Source organism: Schistocerca piceifrons, chromosome 10 (genome assembly GCF_021461385.2).
Source record: "Schistocerca piceifrons isolate TAMUIC-IGC-003096 chromosome 10, iqSchPice1.1, whole genome shotgun sequence".
Lineage (NCBI taxonomy): Eukaryota > Metazoa > Arthropoda > Insecta > Orthoptera > Acrididae > Schistocerca > Schistocerca piceifrons.
Window position 1 is genome coordinate 118,078,468 of NC_060147.1, and position 23,553 is coordinate 118,102,020.

Here is a 23,553-nt window from a genome sequence, read left to right on the forward strand (position 1 = left end):
GCAAGACAACAACCATCTGCACGAAAAATTCGACGACGTTTGCACCAGCATGGACTATCAGCTCGGAGACCGTGGCTGCGGTTACCCTTGACACTGCATCACAGACAGGAGCGCCTGCGATGGTGTACTCAACGACGAACCTGTGTGAACGAATGGCAAAACGTCATTTTCTCGGATGAATCCAGGTTCTGTTTACAGCATCACGATGGTCGCATCCGTGTTTGGCGACATCGCGGTGAACGCACATTGGAAGCGTGTATTCGTCATCGCCATACTGGCGTATCACCCGGCGTGATGGTATGGCGTGCCATTCGTTACACGTCTCGGTCACCTCTTGTTCGCATTGACGGCACTTTGAACAGTGGACGTTACATTTCAGAGGTGTTACGACCCGTGTCTCTATCCTTTATTCGATCCCTGCGAAAGCCTACATTTCAGCAGGATAATGCACGACCGCATGTTGCAGGTCCTCTACGGGATACTGAAAATGTTCGACTGCTGCCCTGGCCAGCACATTCTCCAAATCTCTCACCACTTGAAAACATCTGGTCAATGGTGGCCGAGCAACTGTCTCGTCACAATACGCTAGTCACTACTCTTGATGAACTGTGGTATCGCGTTGAAGCTGCATGGGCAGCTGTACCTGTACACGCCATCCAAGCTCTATTTGACTCAATGCCGAGGCGTGAAAATATAATCACATGTCACATAATATATTTGTCCAATGAATACCCGTTTATCATCTGCATTTCTTCTTGGTGTAGCAATTTTAATGGCCAGTAGTGTAACTTGAAAGATCAGTTAAACAGACTGCCTTAAAATAAAGAAAAATAATTTTAAAATTAAAGAAATGTGGAAATGTGTGTGTGTGTGTGTGTGTGTGTGTGTGTGTGTGAATGAGGGTGAGAGAGAGAGAGAGAGAGAGAGAGAGAGAGAGAGAGAGAGAGAGTGTGAGAGAGATACAGAGAGAGAGAGAGAGAGCGTGGATGGTGGGAGATGGCGGGAGAGGGGGGAGAGGGAGGGTGAGAGACAAAGAGAGGGGGTGAGAGAGAGGGTGGTAATGTGAACGTGCTGCTACGCACCTCCTTGGTGAAGTATTGATCGACGTTCTCCTGCGGCTGGGAGCTGAGTCCTCGCACCAGGTCGTCGAAGTTGTCGCCCTGCTCGATGATCTCGGGCCGGTTGAAGTGGTCGCTCAGCCTCAGGGCCGAGAAGCTGTCCCTGTGCTCCGTCACCAGGCTGACACACACAACGAACAATGCAGCCGTTAGGTTACACAGCGACACACGAAGGAAGAATTACATACTCGCTATTTACTTTTAATCTGTTATCTGCAGTCTGAAACAGACAATACATAGCTCACCAAACGATGTATGTTGTTGTGGTCTTCATTCCGACGACTGGTTTGATGCAGATCTCAATGTTAGTCTACCCCATGCAAGCCTCTCCATGTCCGAGTAACTACTACAACCCACATCCTTCTGAATCTGCTTACTGTGTTCATCTCTTGGTCTCTGATTTTTATTCCCCTCCTTTTCCTCTTATAATAATTAGTGGTCCCTTGATGTGGCAGAATGTGCCTTTCAACTGATCCCTTCTTCTGGTCAGGCTGTCTCACAAATTTCTCTTCCCCCCATTTTTGTTCAGCACTTACTAATTACATAGATTATCTGCCCATTTACTCTTCATCATTGTTCTGTAGCACCACATTTCAAAAGCTTCTCTTTTTGTGTAAACTGTTTATCGTCCATGTTTCACTTCCATACACGGTCATACAAATACTTTCAGAGCGGACTGCCTAGCTGTTAAACCTATTTTCTATGTTAACAAATTTCTCTTCTTCAGAAAAGTCTTTCTTGGCATTGTCAGTCTACATTTTATATCGTCTCCACTTCGGCTGTCATCAGTTATTTTGCTGCCCAAATAGTAAAACCTATCTACTACTCTGTGAGTCTTGTTTGCTATTCTAATTTCCTCAGAATCACCTCACGTAATACAATCACATTCCATTATCCATGTTTTGGTATTCTCAGACATGAAATTTGACTTCTGCTTAAGACAATATTACTACTCCGGACACATATTGGTTGAAAGCACCGATGATGGCTGTTAATCAGTTGAAATCAATTTGCAAAAGTGAATAAATAATGCATGATTTTGCGACTGGTTGCTGTATATTTGGTAATTTTATGGTTTACGGTCGCTGCACGACTTGGGAATCACATGGAGTCCACCAATCATAAATGTCCATTCTGTTCAACTGCTCTCCCAAATTCTTTGTTGTCTCTGACAGAATTACAGGTCATTGACAAACCTCAATTTTTTTTTCTTTTCCATGAACTTTAATTCCTACTCCAAATTTTTCTTTTGATTTTTTTTCTTTACTACTTGCTCAATGTACAGATTGAATAACATTGGGGATAGGCGACAACCCTGTCTCACTTCCTTCTATACCACAGCTTTTCTTTCGCTCTCCTCGACTCTTACAACTACCATCTGGTTTCTATACAAGCTGTAAATAATCTTTAGCTCCCTGTATTTAACCCCTGCTACTTTCTTAATTTCAAAGAGCGTTTCTTGAAAAAAAAAAAAAAAGCTACACACGTCCTGGCGTGTGGCAGCTGGCCAGACACTTCACCAGGGAGAAACATTACATTCCCACGTTACAAGGACCAGACGGCCCGGCCTACTCCGCGACGGAGAAGGCAGAGCTTATGGCCACAACACTTGCAGCGTCTTTCATGCCGAATCTGGTTCCTTCAGACCCAGCATTCACACTTGAAACGGACCAGAAGGTTACACGACTTGTAGCCCAGCCCTCGCGCAACGAAATAAGACGTACTAGCACAAATGAAGTCACATGGGCTATCAAGCACACCAACGCTAGAAAAGCCCCTGGGCCTGATGGCATTCAAAACCGTGTCCTCCAGGAGTTCACGGATAAAGCAGTAGAATACCTCACACACTTAACGAATGCCATCCTGACACACCAACACTTCCCTGACTTTTGGAAGGCGGCCAAGGTCCTGATGTTCAGGAAGCCAGGGAAAGACCACTCCCTCCCACAAAATTACCGACCCATCAATCTGCTGTGCTCGCTCAGCAAGATTGTTGAGAAGGTAATACTAAAACGTATCACTAGGCATTGCATCGCCAACGACACCCTAAGACCGGAGCAATTCGGCTTTAGGAATCACCACTCGACAACACAACAACTCCTCCGCGTAGTCGAACATATAACACACGGCTACAACATGAACAAAGCCACAGGGGCCGTGTTCCTAGACATCGAAAAGGCTTTCGATCGTCTCTGGCACAACGGACTCATACGCAAACTAAGCGAAGCTGGTTTCCCGGACGGACTCGTGCGTCTCATACACTCATATCTCACGAACAGATGTTTCAACACTAACGTGCAGGATAAACAATCAACACAACACGGTATCCAAGCTGGAGTACCCCAAGGAAGCATCCTAGGGCCCATCTTGTTTAACCTGTATATTAATGACTTCCCAGCGACACGAAACACGACGTTAGCCGTCTACGTGGATGACACAGCCATCCTCGCGCAAGACTGGAAACCGTCGAACATCAACTCACGAATACAGACAGCACTCAGAACAGCTGAGCCTTGGCTGGAGCGATGGCGTATTAAAGTAAACGTCGACAAGTGCGAAGCAGTTCTGTTCACACGCAGACCGAAACTACTGCGCAAACACCAACACTGTAGACCGATAACACTACATACACGCCCAATACGTTTCCGAGAGAAAGTCAGATACCTTGGTGTCTGGCTGGACCGGAAACTTACATGGGGGGACCACATCGAATACGTTGCCAACCGAGCGCACGCGAGGCTCAAACAGCTCTACCCAATGCTCAACAGGGCAAGCACACTGAATAGGAGGGTGTCGAGGTCCTTATACATGACACTGATTAGACCTCTGATGACGTACGCAGCTCCCGTCTGGGGATATGCAGCTCCCACACGACTGCGCCGCCTGCAGATCATACAGAACAAGGTGCTACGAATCATCAGCAATGCTCCACGCTACACACGCACCGTGGATCTTCACCATGAATACCGCCTTGATACCCTCAAGGAAGTATTCAAGAAACACGCCACACGACTATACAGGAACTCGAGACACTCGAACAATCCTTTCATCCTCACTCTGGGAAACTACGATCACAACCACAGGTGGAAACACAAGCGGCCAAAGACACTGCTAGCTAGGGCATAACCACCTATGGTAAACTAACATACGCAAACAGCGACAAACGCCGGTAAGCCCCTGCATATCAGCAACACTGACTGGCAACTACCAGCTGCTATTAGAGCCGACCAACAGGCCACAGCAGGGACGCCGACGAGCTCGCCCACAGACGCACGAACAATCTGCCAACACTCCCTCACACTGTGCCTCCGGTATATGACCTATCGGACACAAGACCGATAACAAACCTAACTGTTGCAGGTTGCAGGACGCTGAACGAGGACTGTTCCAGCACCCAGCGCCAGCCGCCGAGCAGCACAAACGCACAACGTCAAGGTATCGACATGCATGATACCCACTACTAACAAAGCCTATCCTTACACAACCTATCGCAGGCAGCAAGACAACCGCTACTGCTCTTGCCGCCCGACCTAACTTTCGCAGAGGTTTTTTTCCCTTGGCTCTTGCTTTGGCACTTTTTTTCCTCTGCCCTTCAAACCGCTACCCTTCGTCAGATTTCGACCAATCTATCTCCAGATGAGCGCGTATTAATGGTTAATCCTAACCAGACGTACGCAAACATCGCAGTACCCACATCCTGCGACACCTCACTTTAGTGAATACTAACCCTTATGCAGAGATGGCAGTAGACCTTTTGTGTTGGCCATCATGCCGGTGTGGGCGTGGAGGGGCTCCACCTCTTTTCTTGAAAAAGCTTTTTATAAATCTACAAGTGCTAGAAAGTAGGTTTGCCTTTCCTTAACCTATGTTCTAAGATAAGTCGTAGGGTCAGAAATGCCTCGTATGTTCCTACATTTCTCCATAATCCAAGCTGATCTGCCCTGAGGGGCCTTCTACCAGCTTTTCCATTCTTATGTAAAGAATTTGTGTTAGTATTTTGCAGCCTTGATTTATTAAGCTGATAGTTCAGTAATATTCACACGTGTCACTACCTGATTTCTTTGGAACTGGATTTGTATGCTTTTTGAAGTCTGAGGCTGTATCATCTGTCTCATATATCTGACACACCAGATGCAAGAGCTTTTTCGTGGCTGGCTCTCCCACGGCTATGAGTAGTTCAGTTGGAATGTTGCCTCATTCTAGAGCTTTGTTTCGACTTAGGTCTTCGAGCGCTCTGTCAAATTCCTGTCGCAGTATGATGTCTCCCATATCATTTTCACCTAGGGCCTCATCTATTTCTGTAATATTTCTTTCAAGTATATCTTCCTTATGTAAACCCTCTATATACTCCTTCCATCTTTCTGCTTTCTCTGCTCTTAGTATTCATACAGGTGGTTCTCTTTTCTCCAAGACCTCTTTAATTTTCCTGTTGGCGTTATCTATCTTTCTCCTGGCGATATATGCTTCTAAATCCTTACGTTCGTCCTCTAGGCACTTCCGCTAGCCATTTGCATTCCACCCATTCGGTGGAGTATTTCATCATCGTTAGTACCGCAACGAACCACCTAAAGTCGGATGAATTTTCTGCTCTTCCCAACGTAATAACGCGAAGTATACCGCAAACACCTCTGAAGTCGGGGTATGATTTGTCGAGTCATATAGCGCTATCTACGCTTGCCATGCTATAGAGGGCTATGCAGGGCATCCATAAAGTACCAGTGTCGTTTCATAAACCATAACATGGAAATTATTAGTGACAGAAAATAGTGATTTGCTGTAAAACACTGAGCCGCTCTCAAAGTTTTTTCTTGGAACTACGTTGCTCAACAAAAGGTTGGAATACTGTCGTAAAATGTAGACTTCGTTACTAGAGGTCTTATTGACGTACGCATTTCATGCATTATCCAGTTAGCCGGCCGATGTGGCCGAGCGGTTCTTGGCGCTTCAGGCTGGAACCGCGCGACTGCTGCTGTCGCAGGTTCGAATCCTGCCTCGGGCATGGATGTGTGTGATGTCCTTAGGTTAGTTAGGTTTAAGTAGTTCTAAGTTATAGGGGACTGATGATCTGATATGTTGAGTCCCATAGTGCTCAGAGCCATTTTTGAACCATTTTGAACCATTACTACTGGAACGATTTGTGGCCGTTTCCTATTCATGTAAACATACCGCTGCCGCAGCGGCACGCCGCAAGCGGTTCAGTATCGACAACAGCTTCATCCAGTTTGTGTTCAGCATTGCAGTAACACGACACGTAGAGGCATACAATACTTTGACAGAGTCAGGATAGTGCCTTTACTTTCAGCAAGGTGTTGCTGGTCGGTTATGTGTCACTCAAAGTGGTGTGCCTAAGCTGTGAAGAAAGTGAAGAGAGATGGGAAATGTGAATGATAGACCTCGCAGTGGTCGTCCTCATACGACGACACCAATGCGAGATCGTTTCCTCCAGCTGTTGGCTCGCTGGCGCCCAACATCAGCTGCCAGAAATATTGGAAATGGCTCCTCCCAGGCAACAGGAATTCGTATCTCAGATCAAACAGCAGGTAGCAGATTGCATTAGGGTATTTGCAGCCTACCAATGAGAAGTTTTGCAGTGAACCAACATAACCGGCGCGATCTAGGACCTTCGCTCTTGCACATCAACATTGAACCATTGGAGAATGAAGCAGTGTCACGTTTGCTGACGAGACCAGGATTGGTTTGCGACCGGACACTACACGTGTTAGAGTTTGGAAAAGGCCGATACGTCCAGCAAGTCCACCCGTTTCCTGGCGGAAGTATAATTTTCTGTGCGGCAGTAATTACGGGACGTTGGATCTCTCTAATTCCCATCTACGCCAATTTGACAGGTTCCAGATACCTCCAAGGGGTCTTACAAATTACTGTAAGGTCCTGCAGACCCGTGAAGTCGGTGACAATTTCATCCTAGTCGATGACAATGGAAGACCGCACTGTACTCTAACAATGTCTCAGTATCTTCCAATGAGGCAACATCAACCGAATGCATTGGGCAGCACAGTCCCCAGATATCAATGCAATTGAGCATGCATGGAATCTGTTGAAGGTGGCCACTGCACAGCGTCCAAATCCACCTATCTTCCGGACCTCACTGAAGCTGCCATTGAGGAATGGGACCCCATATCCCAAGATAAACTTGACGATCCCATCCAGAGCATGCCTCGCAGAGTGAGAGAAACCATTCGTGTGTGCGAAGGACACACACACTACTAAAGACTGATACTCATCGTCATGAGACAAAAATTTTCACTGTTTTTGTTCTAAATATGTACACTAAGGATCTTCTTTGTTTTCTACTGATTTTTTATAACTAACATAAATCATTGTTGTTTTCAGAATAAACTACTTTAATTTTGTTAATAACGTATTGTATAAACCTCAGTGGGTGTACTACAGGAAGGCATTGTAGTAAACTCTATGATATTCCGAACTTTTTTTGAGGTGTATATGTTGCAGCTTCGACTTAGCTGCATCAAAATGTCGGCAGACTAGGAGAAGGTGCAGTGTCTCGTCCGGTATGCAGAAATCAAATATGTGACAACATTACCGCGAAATTATCAACCCCAGTACTGGAGAAAAAGCCAACGGCCTTGCCGCAGTGGTAACACCGGTTCCCGTCAGATCTCCGAAGTTAAGCGCTGTCGGGCTGGGCTAGCACTAGGATGGGTGACCATCTGGTCTGCCGAGTGCTGTTGGCAAGCAGCGTGCACTCAGCCCTTGTGACCCAAACTGAGGAGCTACTTGCCTGGGAAGTAGCGGCTCCGGTCTCGGAAACTGACATGCGGGCAGGAGAGCGGTGTGCTGACCACAAGCCCCTCCATATCCACATCCAGTGACGCTTGTGGGCTGAGGATGACACGGCGGCCGGTCGATACCTTTGGGCCTTCATGGCCTGTCGGGAGGAGTTAGTACCGGAGAAAAGCGCTGGCAGAAACAAGCATAATGAGAGGGATCAGAAATATGAAAGAGACAGGCAGTGTCAGAGACCTTCCTCGAAGGCCAGCCGGGGTGGCCGAGCGGTTCTAGGCGCTACAGTCTGGAACCGCGCGACCACTACGGTCGCAGGTTGAAATCCTGCCTCGGGCATGGATGTGTGTGATGTCCTTAGGTTAGTTAGGTTTAAGTAGTTCTAAGTTCTAGGGGACTGCTGACCTCGGAAGTTAAGTCCCATTGTGCTCAGAGCCATTTCAACCATTTTTGAACCTTCCTCGAAGTGGACGTCCACCTGTGTCTCAAGCACGTGTTGACAGTAGAGTACAGTGTACACGTCAGTGTAGCCCCCAGAAGTCAATTTATTGAGAGGTGGACTGTTAGCGATGGCCCAATCCCACGCCATTTGTGGAGTTACGTCAGGGATTGCAAGTACAGAACACCAGTAAATGACCCTTTGTGCGCCAATCAACGAGGCAATGAGAAATGTTAATGCTGCTATGGTGCCTTAGTGCTCTGCGAGTGACGGGTGGGTTTCACCCTGAAATTCTGACACAACAGAAAGAAAAAAAAAAAAAAACTTTCAGAACTGATAATCGTTTTGCAACGAACCACGATGCCGTATCTAAATACACTCGGATAATCGCAGAATGTGGTCCCACACAACGTGGCACTACACAAAACTAGCGCTAATAGCATAGGCACATAGGGAACACACACAACACAGATCTGTAAGTCCACAGTACTGGTGGTAAGATGTGAAAACCGTCCCGAAACACATGTGCTGCAAAATGCCATTGCTTCCTGAGCATGTACCCCGACATCAACATGGGGACACAGGCCGCACAACGGGTTGGCATTCTCTGGATCAGGTGGTCGAGCAGCTGCTGGGGTATAGCGTCCCATTCTTGCACCAGTGCCTGTCGGAGCTCCTCAAGTGTAGTAGGGGTTTGAAGACGTGCAGCGATACGTCGACCGAGAGCATCCCAAACATGCTCGATGGGGTTTAGGTCTGGAGAACAGGCAGGCCACTCCATTCGCCTGATATCTTCTGTTTCAAGGTACTCCTCCACGATGGCAGCTCGGTCGGGCCGTGCGTTATCATCCATCAGGCGGAAGGTGGGACCCACTGCACCCCTGAAAAGGCGGACGTACTGGTGCAAAATGACGTCCCGATACACCTGACGTGTTACAGTTCCTCTGTGGTTGGCTCTGAGCACTATGGGACTTAACATCTCAGGTCATCAGTCCCATACAGTTCCTCTGTCAAAGACATGCAAGGGTGTACGTGCACCAATCATAATCCCACCCCACACCATCAAACCATGACGTCCATACAGGTCCCATTCAAGGACATTAAGGGGTTGGTATCTGGTTCCTGGTTCACGCCAGATGGAAACCCGGTGAGAATCACTGTTCAAACTATACCTGGACTCGTCCGTGAACATAACCTGGGACCACTGTTCCAATGACCATGTACTGTGTTCTTGACACCAGGCTTTACGGGCTCCCCTGTGACCAGGGGTCAGTGGAATGCACCTTGCAGATCTCCAGGCCAATAAACCATGTCCGTTCAGTAGTTTGTAGACTGTGTGTCTGGAGACAACTGTTCCAGTGGCTGTGGTAAGGTCCCGAGGAAGACTACCTGTAGTACTCCGTGGCCATCTATGGGCACTGATAATTAGATATCGGTCTTCTTGTGGTGTTGTACACTGTGGACGTCCTGTACTGTAGCGCCATTTTCAACGCACAGTCACCATTAGCACGTCTGAAAACGTCTGCACTCTTACTCGCTGCACCGTACTCTGACATGCACCAACACACCTCTGCATATGTGGACTGCTGCTAGCGCCACCGTGCGTCGACCGCAGGTCAGATGCAACGCATGGTCATACCCTGAGAAGATTTAAAGACGCAAACCGCCCACCAGAGCGTTGTTTCACCATGTATCAGCATTATCCTTAATTTATGAGCATGAGTGAAGTTTCCAAATTATGATTTTTTTGAAATAATAGGGGGACTTCGTGGACACTGGGTGAAGTCAGGAGGATACGAATGTTGTGGAGTACTCACTGGAGGTAGCCCTGGATGTTGCTGTGGAAGTAGCGGAAGGCGGCCGTGGCGTGTTCGTTGATGACTCGGGGGTCGGCGGTGTGGTCGTAGTCCTGTGCGTAGCCCTCGCCGTAGGAAAGCACGTTATGGGTCTTCACTGTCTCCCAGCCTGCAGGACAACGCAGCAGACATTAACACAGAAATTGTGTGAGGCCTCAATGAAAATCGGTAAGCAAAGAAATGGGCTTTTCTTTACTACCAGCAGTGGTGGATAGATATGGGGGGGAGGGGGGGGGGGGTCGCGGCCACGCCCCCCCCTCCCCCCCTCGCGACGCCCACTGAGATTGACTGTTCTGTTGATGACGTAATTAACCAATTTGCCAGGAAGAACAGACGCACACAGAATTCATCATTTAAGGAAGAGAACCATAATTGTAACTTTTTTATGTCATGAGACTAGCTATACGCGGCGAACTTCGTTCCGCCTCCGAAAATCTTTATATGTTATAGTTGACCCGGCAAACGTTGTTTTTCCATACAAATTATCTCTAGTCAGTAAGAATACTGTATACGTGTAACACAATAGCCGTTGTTGGTGGGAGCTCGTGACACAAACAATAATAATGGCCGAGAACTGTGTAGGGAGTGAGAAAAGGGTTAGGGGGAAGTCCGGCAGTGTCGGCCACTATTAGTTCTAGCGTTTCTACGGTAGATCGCGCGGATTTAACAATTGCAGGCGATACACGGCTCGTCCATGAGCATACAAACATAGCGGCAATTTCGTGTCGAGACGTGTTCGCCAGCGTTATGAGTGAGACCAAGCGAAGCGCACGTGCATCGATTTTAATCGTACGTAAAAATATTGTACGATTAAATTCTCTTAGAGGAACAAAGGAGATCATAGGAACTTCTTTGTTCTACTAAAGGAATTTGATCGTACGATATGTTTCCGTACAGTAAAAATCGATGCGTGGGCGCTAGGCCTAAATGTCGGTTTGGCGAATGACGCGTGCTAGCTAGTTAAACTTCTCGGTCTAGTTACGTCCATTCAAAGAGGGATATTCGATTCGTTTCTTTTGGTACGTTTTCTTTTTACCTATCTATCGAACAGTGAAATATTATCACCGCTAGACACCTGGCAGGATCAAGTGATAATTCATCAGTTATCGAGCGGGGCTGAAAATTATTAAATTACTAAAATCGTTATTAAAAATAGGGGTTGGTGGTGGAAGGGTGAAAATTTAGGGTGGCGTGTATTTTTTAATGCCACACCATAACAAAATAAAAATAGAAAGTTCTGTCCAAAAAATAAGAAAAAGTTTTTGGGTGGACCACCCTCATCACTTAGGGGTATCAAAAATAGATGACGACAGATTTTCACACCTACTGAATATACATGTAAAATTTCATTAGAATCGATTGAGGTGTTGATCAAGTGATAATTGATCAGTTATCAACTGGGGTTGAAAATTATTAAATTACTAAAATCACTATCAAAAATAGGCGTTGGTGGTAGAAGGGTGAAAATTTAGGGTTGTGTGTATTTTGTAATGCCACATCAAAAATAAAAATAAAAATAAAAAGTTCTGTACAAAAAAATAAGAAAAAAAAATTTGGGGTGGACCACCCTCATCACTTAGGGGGTACGAAAAATAGATTACGATCGATTCTCAGACCTACCGCATATACGTGTAAAATTTCAACAGAATCGAGCGAGCCGTTTCAGAGGAGTATGGCAACTAACACTGCGACACGAGAAGTTTTATATAAGGATGGCACTGTCTTGTATATGTGTATAATCAGTTTAAACAAAACTTTCTTAAACTTAAAAGGAAAATCTGGCGTCATTGTCAGCAGAATGGACAGTGGAGCCTGCTGATGGTTGGCTAGTTGGTTGATTTGGGGGAGGGGACCAAACAGCCAGGTCATCAGTCCCATCGGACTAGGAAAGGATTGGCAAGGAAGTCAGCCATGCCATTTCAAAAGAACCATCCCGGTATTCGCATGAAGCAGTTTAGAGAAATCACGGAAAACCTGAATCAGGATGGCTGGACATGGGTTTTCACCATCGTCTTCCCAAGTGCGAGTCCAGTGTGTTAACCGCTGCGCCACATCGCTCAGTGGTGTCTGCTGATGAGTATAGCGGTTGTAGAGATACTGACGACATAAAGTGCGTCTTGGTGAGGTGTTTACTCAGCATGATATGAGACTGGGATGCTGTTTATCGAGGAAGATTCACTTTCAGCATTTTTTCTCTATACAGCGATGAAGAACAGAAAAGGTGAGAAACTGACCGGCTTTAAACGTGCATTTGGTCAGTTGTTATGTCAGAAGGTTTCCACAAAGGGTTCTTAGATATAAGGAAAAGTCACAGCCGCTCCCAATGGCGGATGGCCTGGCAGTTGTTGATGCATGTACCAGAATGAGGCTCAAGACTACAAGAATGTATCTTGGTGAGCTCAACGGTTAGTAGTATATAAACGTATAATAGTACCCATGTAGGTGAGGAACAAAATCCAATATGATACATGCTGGTGATTGGTGCAGGTCAGAAAGTGTAAAACTGTATCTCGATGATGGTTTTTATCAGCAGGTAGTGAGAACGGGCTGAGCGACGAATGTGAGGACCTGTTATGTCTGTTGGAGAAGTGGTGAGCTGGAGATTTAGGTGGTTTGGGAGACCGATGTATGTAGAGATCAGCCTCGATGATGTGTTTTGTTAATAAGGTACAAGACTGGAGGGAGATGGGACGCCATGTCCTGTAAAAGATATGCATGAGTTCGTCAAGGGATAGACGATTAACGAAAGGATGGCTGAGATTGGCAAGCTTTTATATCTGTAGAGTATGCAACATGGCTTGTACAAGGTGAGACAGAAAGGGCGGATGTTTTTGGAATATTCACGGTCAGGTAGTAGGAACAGAACGACTGATGTTGTCACGCGTTGTTAGCTCCTGCCATTTTGTTTAGACGTGGTCATGGAGCCGTGGATTAGGTAACATAGTGTGTTTGCTTACAATAGTTTTGTGCATAATAATGAGTCTATCGTTGCAGTTCAGTGTGACTTTCGTCGCCATTTCGCAACGTTATAGACACTCGTAACACCATTTTACGTTTGGCTGAATCATTTCGTTCGCGATAAACACTGATGAACGGAAAACAGCCAGGGGCTCCTCGCTCAGTACGCAGTGCAGAAAACGTTGAAAGAGTTCGGTAGCCATACTTCGCAGACCTGGTCGATCTGTTAGGAGACATTCTGCTGAACTGCGCCTCAGTAATCGTTCAGTAAAGCGTATTTTGCCTACTGATCTAGGGTTTCGTCCCTACTAGATGGCCATTGTGCATCAGTTGAACCCTAGAGATTATGTACAGCGGCTAAATTTTGCTTGAGAATGGAGGCCATACTCGAGCAAAATGAGAACATGATTTTGTTTATGATTGATGAAGCTTATTTTCCTTTGAATGTCATGATAAATCTGCAGAACTGTCGTTATTGAGCCAGTAAAAACCGAAAACTAATGCGTGAGAGACCAATTCATAGCCCCAAGGTAACTGTTTGGTGTGCTGCATTCTTCCTTCCTGAACTAAGAAGAAAACGTATTCCCATCCGGCGAATTTGGTTTCAGCAGGATGGGGCCAAAACACACACAGCAAAAATGTCAGTGGAAGCTATTCGGACTGTTTTTCGTGGTTCCGGTTTGGTTGGCCTTCTTATTAACCAGACTACTTTCGTGGGGTTATCTCAAGTTACGCATATACAAGCATAAACCACGTACACCTGCAGAACTGCAGGAAGCGATTCGTGTGGAAGTCATTCAAATCGACAGAGCGATGTTGGAGCGAGGGAAAGCCAATTTCCGAGAGCGGTTTGAGAAGTGCAACACTGATACATATATATAGGTTGATTCACGAAGATACGCAAATATTTTAATATGTTATTCTACAAGTAAAACTAAAGAAAAAAAGCCCATACAAACAAAGGTCCGCAAATGTTTCATTGCGGAGTTACGGCTAATAAAAGATTTTGCCTGAAATTTAGCAACTTCGCTAATATGAAGCCATCGTAAAACTGTACAGGGTTCAAGTAAAGCACGATTTCCATTTATTTTGTTGTTATTGATCAGGTGAATCTAATAAAACATGTCCCAGACGTGTATCTGCAGTAGTTTTCCAGAACATTCAGAGAAGCAAAGATTATTACACAAGTAAATTTGCTTACTTTCCATTAAGAATGTAGAAACGCTTATGCCATTGTTAGCAACCGTTATTGAGTTGTTTCATTCGTTTCATAACCTTGAAACGAGTTAGTTTTCTGTATTATTCAGTGAAAGAACGTAATAACAACAGTGTATTTAAGTGAAACCACATAGTAACTGTTGTAGTTTTTAGATTATTTATGAAATACGGATTCCTTTCACATTTACAACAGAGGAATACCCCGATATGATGTTTATTTATGGCAAATGTGACGGTAATGCTACGGTTGTAGTTGACGAATATCGCGTACGTTATCCAACTCGCAGGTTCAAAAAATGGTTCAATGGCTCTGAGCACCATGGGATTTAATATCTGAGGTCATCAGTCCCCTAGAACTTAGAACTACTTAAACCTAACTAACCTAAGGACATCACACACATCCATGCACGAGGCAGGATTCGAACCTGCGACCGTAGCGCAACTCCGAGTGCATGAACAATTTGCGGAGTATTTCGAATGTTACAGGAGACAGGTTCTCTACCTAGCGTTCATAATCAGTACGAGCGCTCGATATGTGAAGACGATGATGAGGATATTATGGATGTTGATGAAAGGCATCCCTGTTTTATGTCTGGGACATGTTTTATTAGATTCACCAAATCAATAACAACAAAATAAATGGAAATTGTGCTTTACTTTAACCTCGCACAGTTTTGCGATGGCTTCATATTAGCGAAGTTGCTAAATGTCAGGCAAAATCTTTTATTAGCCGCAACTGCGTAACTAAACATTTGCAGACCTATGTTTATATGAACTTCTTTTTAGTTTTGCTTGTAGAATAACATATTAAAATAGTTGCATATCTTCTTGAATCTGCCGGCCGTTGTGACTGAGCGGTTCTACGCACTTCAGTCCGGATCTGCGCTGCTGCTACGGTCGCAGGTTCGAATCCTGCCTCGGGAATGGATGTGTGTGATGTCCTTAGATTTGTTAGGTTTAAGTTGTTCTAAGTCTAGGGGACTGATGACCTCAGATGTTAAGTCCCAAAGTGCCAAGAACCATTTGGACCATTTTTCGTGAATCAGCCTGTAAATGTTAGAAAAAACATCCATCCTTTATGCGATACCCTGTACATTGAGAGGACGATAGTAACCACTCCAATCAGAGGATCAGCTACTGGGTTGCCACGAGGATGGTATCGGACGAGAGACATCCTGATCAAGTTTTCAATCAGTATGATACATAACTGAGCTGATGCACATCAAGGCCCTAACAGATGATGTCCCTCCATTCACTGGAAAAGATAGTCCTGTTGACAGATCACTGATGATGTTGTCAAGTGTTTTAGTCAGTAGGCTGGTGAAATGGAGCGGTACGCACCGAGGAAGATGGGCAGCCACTCCCAGTAGGAGATATGCTGGTGCTCGGCGATGAGGATGCGGCGAGCCTCCTGGTAGATCTTCTCGTCGTCCCAGTGAGGGTTGAGGTGGGCCAGCGTTGAGGCGATGCGGTTGTGCTCTCTCAACAGGATCACCTGTAGCACCGTCAGCTGCGTGTTCTGGTTCACACGCTGGTCACCTGCAGCAAACGAACCGACAGCTGATCAAGTGACTCTGATAATCTAGAGGGTAAACACCGCCAGACGTGAGCAAGGAAATACTTACATGATGTCCAAACTCTTTATAGTCAAAATTATGCAAACGGAATATGAATCGAAACTGAAAATTTAAAGAAAAGGACCCAAAGGTGGGAAATAAATATTTGAGACAATATGGAATCTTGAACTGACACAGCAAACATAATCAGAATTAATCAAAGGTATTTCTACTTGGTTCCAAAATATTTAGTTTCAAAATCATACAAATGAAGGTCGAGCTTTCTGGATCTTTAGTTACTGCTAGGAAAGACGAGACAGGGCCTCACTCCCATACTGGCAGCTGTGCCGTTTGTGAATAGAGTCATTGTGCTCCAGACGTAACCTCATAGAATGAGTGTTTCACACTGCTGCAGGAGTCAGTGCACTTTGGAATCTTCAGGACAGATTAAAATTGCATGCTGGACCTGGGTACGAACTCAGAACCTCGTCTGTCGGGGACGAAGGTTACCGACTGAGCTTTACGCGCACGATCCTTTACCTGCACTCACGGATTGACTTCTGGCAATACCTGTCGCTTAGTCCCTAAGTCCACATAACCTTTCATGCATACTTTTCTGAACTAGCACTCCTTGAAGAGAAGAAATAAGAGAGTAATTCTGTGACAATGCTTACACAGTGGCTAAGCTTTTTCTGCACGTTATCTTTTTCCCCCAGAGGTGCTAGTCCGATGAGGTACGCAGGGGAGGTGCTGCGAAAGACGTGATGGCAGAACTGAAGCTGTGACTGCAGGTTGTAAGCCGAAACTCGGAAGCAGGAGCGTTGCACGTGAATGGTAAGGTCTCAGCTACGAGTCTCCATATAGCTCACAGTTGCCATCTGTCAGAAAGTTTCATAAAACATTCATTACTGTAATGGCTATTGTCAGCGTGCTTTCAAGGAATCGTTACCAACTAATCGTTAAGCTCGCCATGTGTCATTCTTGTGGTCGAGTGCAGAAGCGGCAGAAGTGGGACACAGATTGATCTGTGGCCTACTAGGACTTCTCATCGCTACTAGGAATCGTTTCCAACCAACAGCGAAGTTCTTCTGGTGTCAGTTTTGTGGCAGAGTGCGGAAGCAGCGTTAGGGGGATAAAGACTAAACTAATGGGTAATTCCTGTAGTTCGGCCACAGTTAATGCTTCTTCCCCAGCCGTAAGATGAAGTCTTTGTGTGTCATTCCGTGGCAGAAAGCGTAAGTAGGAGTAGAGACTGACCTACAGGCATAACACACGTGCGTTGCGTAATGCTTATTGCTTGTTTATGTTTAAGGAATCCTTCTCAACCACTCGTTGAAGTCACCATGGTGTTAGTCATGGTAAGCAAAGAAGTAGCATAAGTGAGATGAAGATTGACGTACGGACGTAACACGCATATCTCGTGGCAAATGGCAATAGTCTCTGTGCACACAAGGAATCGTTCAAAAGCATCCATTGGAGTCTCCGTGTGTCGTTCTTCTGGCAGCTGGAAGTAAAACTCCTCCCGAAGAGGCTATGAAGTCCCAACGGTACCGACCGGCCGCCGTGTCATCCTCAGCCCATAGCCGTCACTGGATGCGGATATGGAGGAACATGCGGTCAGCACACCGCCCTCCCGGCCGTATGTCAGTTTCCGAGACCGGTACGGCAGCTGGATGGTGACCGAGATTGGCCTACAGATATAACACTTTCTGGGTAATGGCTAAAGTCTGCATTCGAGTCACGAATCTTCCGCAAAAGCCGTTATAGTCCCCCTGTGACATTCTTGCGGTAAAGTGCAGAAGTAGCAAGAAGGAGTATATGTATAACAGACATGCAGTGTGGATAATGCTTATAGTGTTCGTGCGTTTTAAGGAATCCTTCCCAACCGCTCGTTGAAGTCACCGCAGTGCCAGTCTCGTGGCAAGTGCGGATGCAGCAGCAGGGGAGCAGAGACCAACGGCGTAGCAGCAATCGCTGTTACTGCTAGGAATCTTTCCCAACCAATCTTTAAAATCTCTTAAAATCTCTGTGTCTCAGTCTTGTGCCCCCATAGTGTAAAGAAGAAGAAGGGGGACAAAGACTCTACAGGCGTAACACTTGCACTTTGTAGGTAATGACTGCAGTCTGTGCGCGTTTAATTAATCCTCCCCAACCATACGAAGTATCCGTGTGTCAATCTTCAGTCAGAGTGCAGAAATAGTACAAGGGGGATACAGACTGACCTACAGAAATACACTGCAGGCCATTAAAATTGCTACACCAAGAAGAAATGCAGATGATAAAAGGGAATCCATTGGACAAATATATTATACTAGAACTGACATGTGATTACATTTTCACGCAATTTGGGTGCATAGATCCTGAGAAATCAGTACCCAGAACAACCACCTCTGACCGTAATAACGGCCTTGATACGCCTGGGCATTGAGTCAAACAGAGCTTGGATGGCGTGTACAGGTACAGCTGCCCATACAGCTTCAACACAATACCACAGTTCACCAAATGTAGTGACTGGCGTGTAGGGACGAGCCAGTTGCTCGGCCACCATTGACCAGACGTTTTCAATTGGTGAGAGATCTGGAGAATGTGCTGGCCAGGCCAGCAGTCGAACATTTTCTGTAATCAGAAAGGCCCGTACAGGACCTGCAACATGCGGTCGTGCATTATCCTGCAGAAATGTAGGGTTTCGCTGGGATCGAATGACGGGTAGAACCACGGGTCGTAACACATCTGAAATGTAACGTCCACTGTTCAAAGTGCCGTCAATGCGAACAAGAGGTGACCGAGACGTGTAACCAATGGGACCCCATACCAACACGCCGGGTGATACGCCAGTATGGCGATGACGAATACACGCTTCCAATGTGCGTTCACCGCGATGTCGCCAAACACGGGTGCGACCATCATGATGCTGTAAACAGAACCTGGATTCATCCGAAAAAATGACGTGTTGCCATTCGTGCACCCAGGTTCGTCGTTGAGTACACCATCGCTGGCGCTCCTGTCTGTGATGCAGCGTCAAGGGTAACTGCAGCCATGGAGCTGATAGTCCATGCTGCTGTAAACGTCGTCGTGGAACTGTTCGTGCAGATGGTTGTTGTCTTGGAAACGTCCCCATCTGTTGACTCAGGGATCGAGACGTGGCTGCACGATCCGTTACAGCCATGCAGATAAGATGCCTGTCATCTCGACTGCTAGCGGTACGTGACCGTTGGGCTCCAGCACGGCGTTCCGTATTACCCTCCTGAACCCACCGATTCTATATTCTGCTAACAGTCATTGGATCCCGACCAACGCGAGTGGCAATGTCGCGATACAATAAAGCACTATCGCGATGGGCTACAATCCGACATTTATCAAAGTCGTAAACGTGATGGCACCCATTTCTCCTCCTTACACGAGGCATCAAAACAACGTTTCACCAGGCAACGCCGGTCAACTGCTGTTTGTGTATGAGAAATCGGTTGGAAACTTTCCTCATGTCAGCACGTTGTAGGTGTCGCCACCGGCGCCAACCTTGTGTGAATGCTCTGAAAAGCTAATCATTTGCATATCACAGCATCTTCTTCCTGTCGGTTAGATTTCGCGTCTGTAGCACGTCATCTTCGTGGTGTAGCAAATTTAATGGCCAGTAGGGTAACACATGTGGGTAGTCCTTATAGCCTGCGTTTGTTTAAGGATTCCTTTCCAACCAGTCGTTGAAGTCACCGTGGTGACAGTCCGGTGGCAAATGCAGAAGCAGTAGTAGGGGGACCGGAGGCAGTCGTAGGGGGACAGAGACTGACCTGCGGCGTAGCAGGACTCGCCGTCGCTGGCTGTATCGCAGGCGGCGCTCTTGTTGTTGGAGGCGGGCGGGAAGTGGCGGCCGTGGTTGGAGGTGTCGGTCCTCAGAAGGCCCTTCTGGAAGAGTCGCAGGTTCGCCGCCGTCTGATCGTCCGACCCGTACACCAGCGAGGCATCCAGGTACGACGTCACCGCACTCAGCTGCAACCACACGGACAACACCAACAACATAATACTTTACCATGCCTAATACGATGCACTTGCATGAAAATCAAGAGCTCAGATGGAAACCCAGATTTAAGCAAAGAAGGGAAAGCAGAAAGGTGGAAGGAGTATATAGAGGGTCTATACAAGGGAGATGTACTTGAGGACAATATTATGGAAATGGAAGAGGATGTAGATGAAGATGAAATGGGAGATACGATACTGTCTGAAGAGTTTGACAGAGCATTTAAAGACCTGAGTCGAAACAAGGACCCCGGAGTAGACAACATTCCAGTAGAACTACTGACAGCCTTGGGAGAGCCAGTCCTGACAAAACTCTACCATCTGGTGAGCAACATGTACGAGACGGGCGAAATACCCTCAGACTTCAAGAAGAATATAATAATTCCAATTCCAAAGAGAGCAGATGTTGACAGATGTGAAAATTACCGAACTATCAGTTTAATAAGTCACAGCTGCAAAATACTAACGTGAATTCTTTACAGACGAATGGAAAAACTGATAGAAACCGACCTCGGGGAAGATCAGTTTGGATTCCGTAGAAATGTTGGAACACGTGAGGCAATACTGACCCTACGACTTATCTTAGAAGAAAGATTAAAAAAAGGCAAACCTACGTTTCTAGCATTTGTAGACTTAGAGAAAGCTTTTGACAATACTCTTTCAAATTCGAAAGGTGGCAGGGGTGAAATACAGGGAGCGAAAGGCTATTTATAATTTGTACAGAAAGCAGAGGGCAGTTATAAGATTCGAGGGACATGAAAGGGAAGCAGTGGTTGGGAAGGGAGTGAGACAGGATTGTAGCCTCTCCCAGATGCTATTCAATCTGTATATTGAGCAAGCAGTGAAGGAAACAAAAGAAAAATTCGGAGTAGGTATTAAAATCCATGGAGAAGAAATAAAAACTTTGAGGTTCGCCGATGACATTATAATTCTGTCAGAGACACCAAAGGACTTGGAAGAGCAGTTGAACGGAATGGATAGTGTCTTTAAAGGAGGATATAAGATGAACATCAACAAAAGCAAAACGAGGATAATGGAAAGTAGTCGAATGAAGTCGGCTGATGCTGAGGGAATTAGATTAGGAAATGAGACACTTAAAGTAGTAAAGGAGTTTTGCTATTTGGGGAGCAAAAAACTGATGATGGTCGGAGTAGAGAGGATATAAAATGTAGACTGTCAATGGCAAGGAATGCGTTTCTGAAGAAGAGAAATTTGTTAACATGGAGTGTATATTTAAGTCTCAGGAAGTCGTTTCTGAAAGTATTTGTATGGAGTGTTGCCATGTATGGAAGTGAAACTGTAAGTAGGCTGTTTATGTTTTCTCTATGTAAGTAGGCTGTTTATGTTTTCTCTATGTAAGTAGGCTGTTTAGGTTTTTTATTGGTAACGCCACCTCTGTATGACAATCACTGGCTGTGCTGTGGGCAGTCTGTGTCTGCTTTGCATTGTTGTAATACTCGCCATTGTAGTGTTAGGCAGCTGGCTGTGAACAGCGCGTAGCGTTGCGCAGTTGGAGGTGAGCCGCCAGCAGTGGTGGATGTGGGGAGAGAGATGGCGGAGTTTTGTAATTTTTCATGAACTGATATATTTATATATGATGATATCAAGGTAAATACATTGTTTGTTCTCTATTAATATCTTTAATTTGCTAACTATCCCTATCAGTAGTTAGTGCCTTCAGTAGTTTGAATCTTTTATTTAGCTGGCAGTAGTGGCGCTCGCTGTATTGCAGTAGCTTGAGCAGCGAAGATTTTTGTGAGGTAAGTGATTTGTGAAAGGTATAGTTTAATGTTTGTCAGGGCCATTCTTTAGTAGGAAATTTTGAAAGTCGGATTGCGTTGCGCTAAAAATATTGTGTGTCAGGTTAAGCACAGTCGTGTATAATTGTTCAAAGGGGACGTTTCAAAACGTGGACGTTAGATAGTTCAGACAAGAAGAGAATAGAAGATTTCGAAATGTGGTGCTACAGAAGAATGCTGAAGATTAGATGGGTAGATCACATAACTAATGACGAGGTATTGAATAGAATTGGGGAGAAGAGGAGCTTGTGGCACAACTTGACTAGAAGGGACCGTTTAGTAGGACATGTTCTGAGGCATCAATGGTTCACAAATTTAGCATTGGAGGGCAACGTGGAGGGTAAAAATCGTAGAGGGAGACCAAGAGATGAGTACACTAAGGAGATTCAGAAGGATGTAGGCTGCAGTAGGTACTGGGAGATGAAGCAGCTTGCACAGGATAGAGTAGCATGGAGAGCTGCATGGAAGCAGTCTCAGGAATGAAGACCACAACAAGAACAATACGATACAGCAAACCCACTGGCATTCAATACTTCCAGTCGCCTCACAATGGATAAGTTCAGGTCGTGTATGTTTTTCAAGGGAATATTATACCGTTCTTCCTGAATAATAGTGGCAGGTTCAAGTACGCTAATGGTGTTGGATAGCTATTAGGCAACCTTCTAAACAGTGGGAAACAAGACTCGTCCGAGCCTATCCCGTTGCTCCATAGTCCGTGTTTTGTGGCTTCGGCACCGCGCTTTCCTGTAACGGGCACTTGCCTCACTGACTAGTGGTTTTGGAATTCCAGCTGTTCCTGCAATTCCATACTTATAGAGCTCCTTTCGTGTTGTTTCGGTGCTGACAGTGTTCACAAGTGCGACACTATGTTCTGCAGTGACTCTCGCAGCTGTTGCCCTCTTATTTTCTGACTCAGTTTTCAGTCGGCGCCCGTCACGGTGACTCAGCACACACTTTAGTCCGCGTTGTGACACCGTCTTCAACTTGTGTCCTTCGCCTCTTGTTCAAATTCCTACTCCTCATAGGCCAAGCCAAGTAAGTGAATTTAAATATCTCGGAAGCACAATAACTGAAGACTTGAGATGTCACCAGGAGGTGAAAACTCGAATAGCCATAGCGAAGGAGGCATTCAACAGAAAGAGGAGACTCTTATGTGGCAAATTAGATAAAGGACTAAGGAAAAGGCTTGGCAAATGTTTTGTCTGGAGTGTGACACTATATGGGGCAGAAACATGGACACTGAGACGAGAGGATGAGAAAAGGTTAGAAGCATTTGAGATGTGGATGTGGAGGAGAATGGAGAGAATAAGCTGGATGGAAAGAGTGAGTAATGAAAGAGTATTGGAAAGGGTTGGTGAGAGAAGATGTCCGCTGAAGGTTGTAATAGAAAGGAAAAAGAACTGGTTGGGACATTCATTGAGAAGGGAGTGCTTGCTAGTAGACGGTTTGTGGGAGAAGACTGAGAGGAAGACGGAGATACAAGGTGTTAGACGACATAAAGGGAAGAGGAAATTATGCAGACCTGAAGAGGATGGCAGAAGACCGGACAGCCTGGAGAACTACCATGTGAAAACCTGCCTTTAGGCAGAACACTGATGATGATGATGATGATGATCATAGACCTCTTCAAACACATCCATATATCTCAATATTCACGAACTCGACACCAACAGCCCCATATTTGTTCTTCCAGTCCTAGTACACTGCTCCACATGTAGGGACTTATCCCATTAACCATACAGAAACCCACACCCATTCCATGGCGCCTTCCCATCGAACCCAACTGACTTCCTCTCCCAGACAATTAAACCTACACCAACGTTAATGTGACACACC

At 45.8% G+C, this 23,553-nt stretch overlaps 1 protein-coding gene and 1 pseudogene across 1 annotated transcript in view; one reads left to right on the top strand and one right to left on the bottom strand.

Moving 5' to 3' along the window:
* The window catches only part of LOC124718742 (peroxidase-like), a 102,010-nt gene that overhangs the window by 21,621 nt on the left and 56,836 nt on the right, over window positions 1-23,553 (bottom strand). The window contains exons 6-9 of the mRNA XM_047244357.1: window positions 19,693-19,891; window positions 15,693-15,890; window positions 10,137-10,284; window positions 1,083-1,239 (exon numbers count right to left, since the gene is read on the bottom strand). Coding sequence (XP_047100313.1) covers window positions 1,083-1,239; window positions 10,137-10,284; window positions 15,693-15,890; window positions 19,693-19,891 — 702 coding nt within the window. The remainder of the gene's footprint in view (window positions 1-1,082; window positions 1,240-10,136; window positions 10,285-15,692; window positions 15,891-19,692; window positions 19,892-23,553) is intronic.
* On the top strand, window positions 7,714-7,831 carry LOC124719325 (annotated as a pseudogene).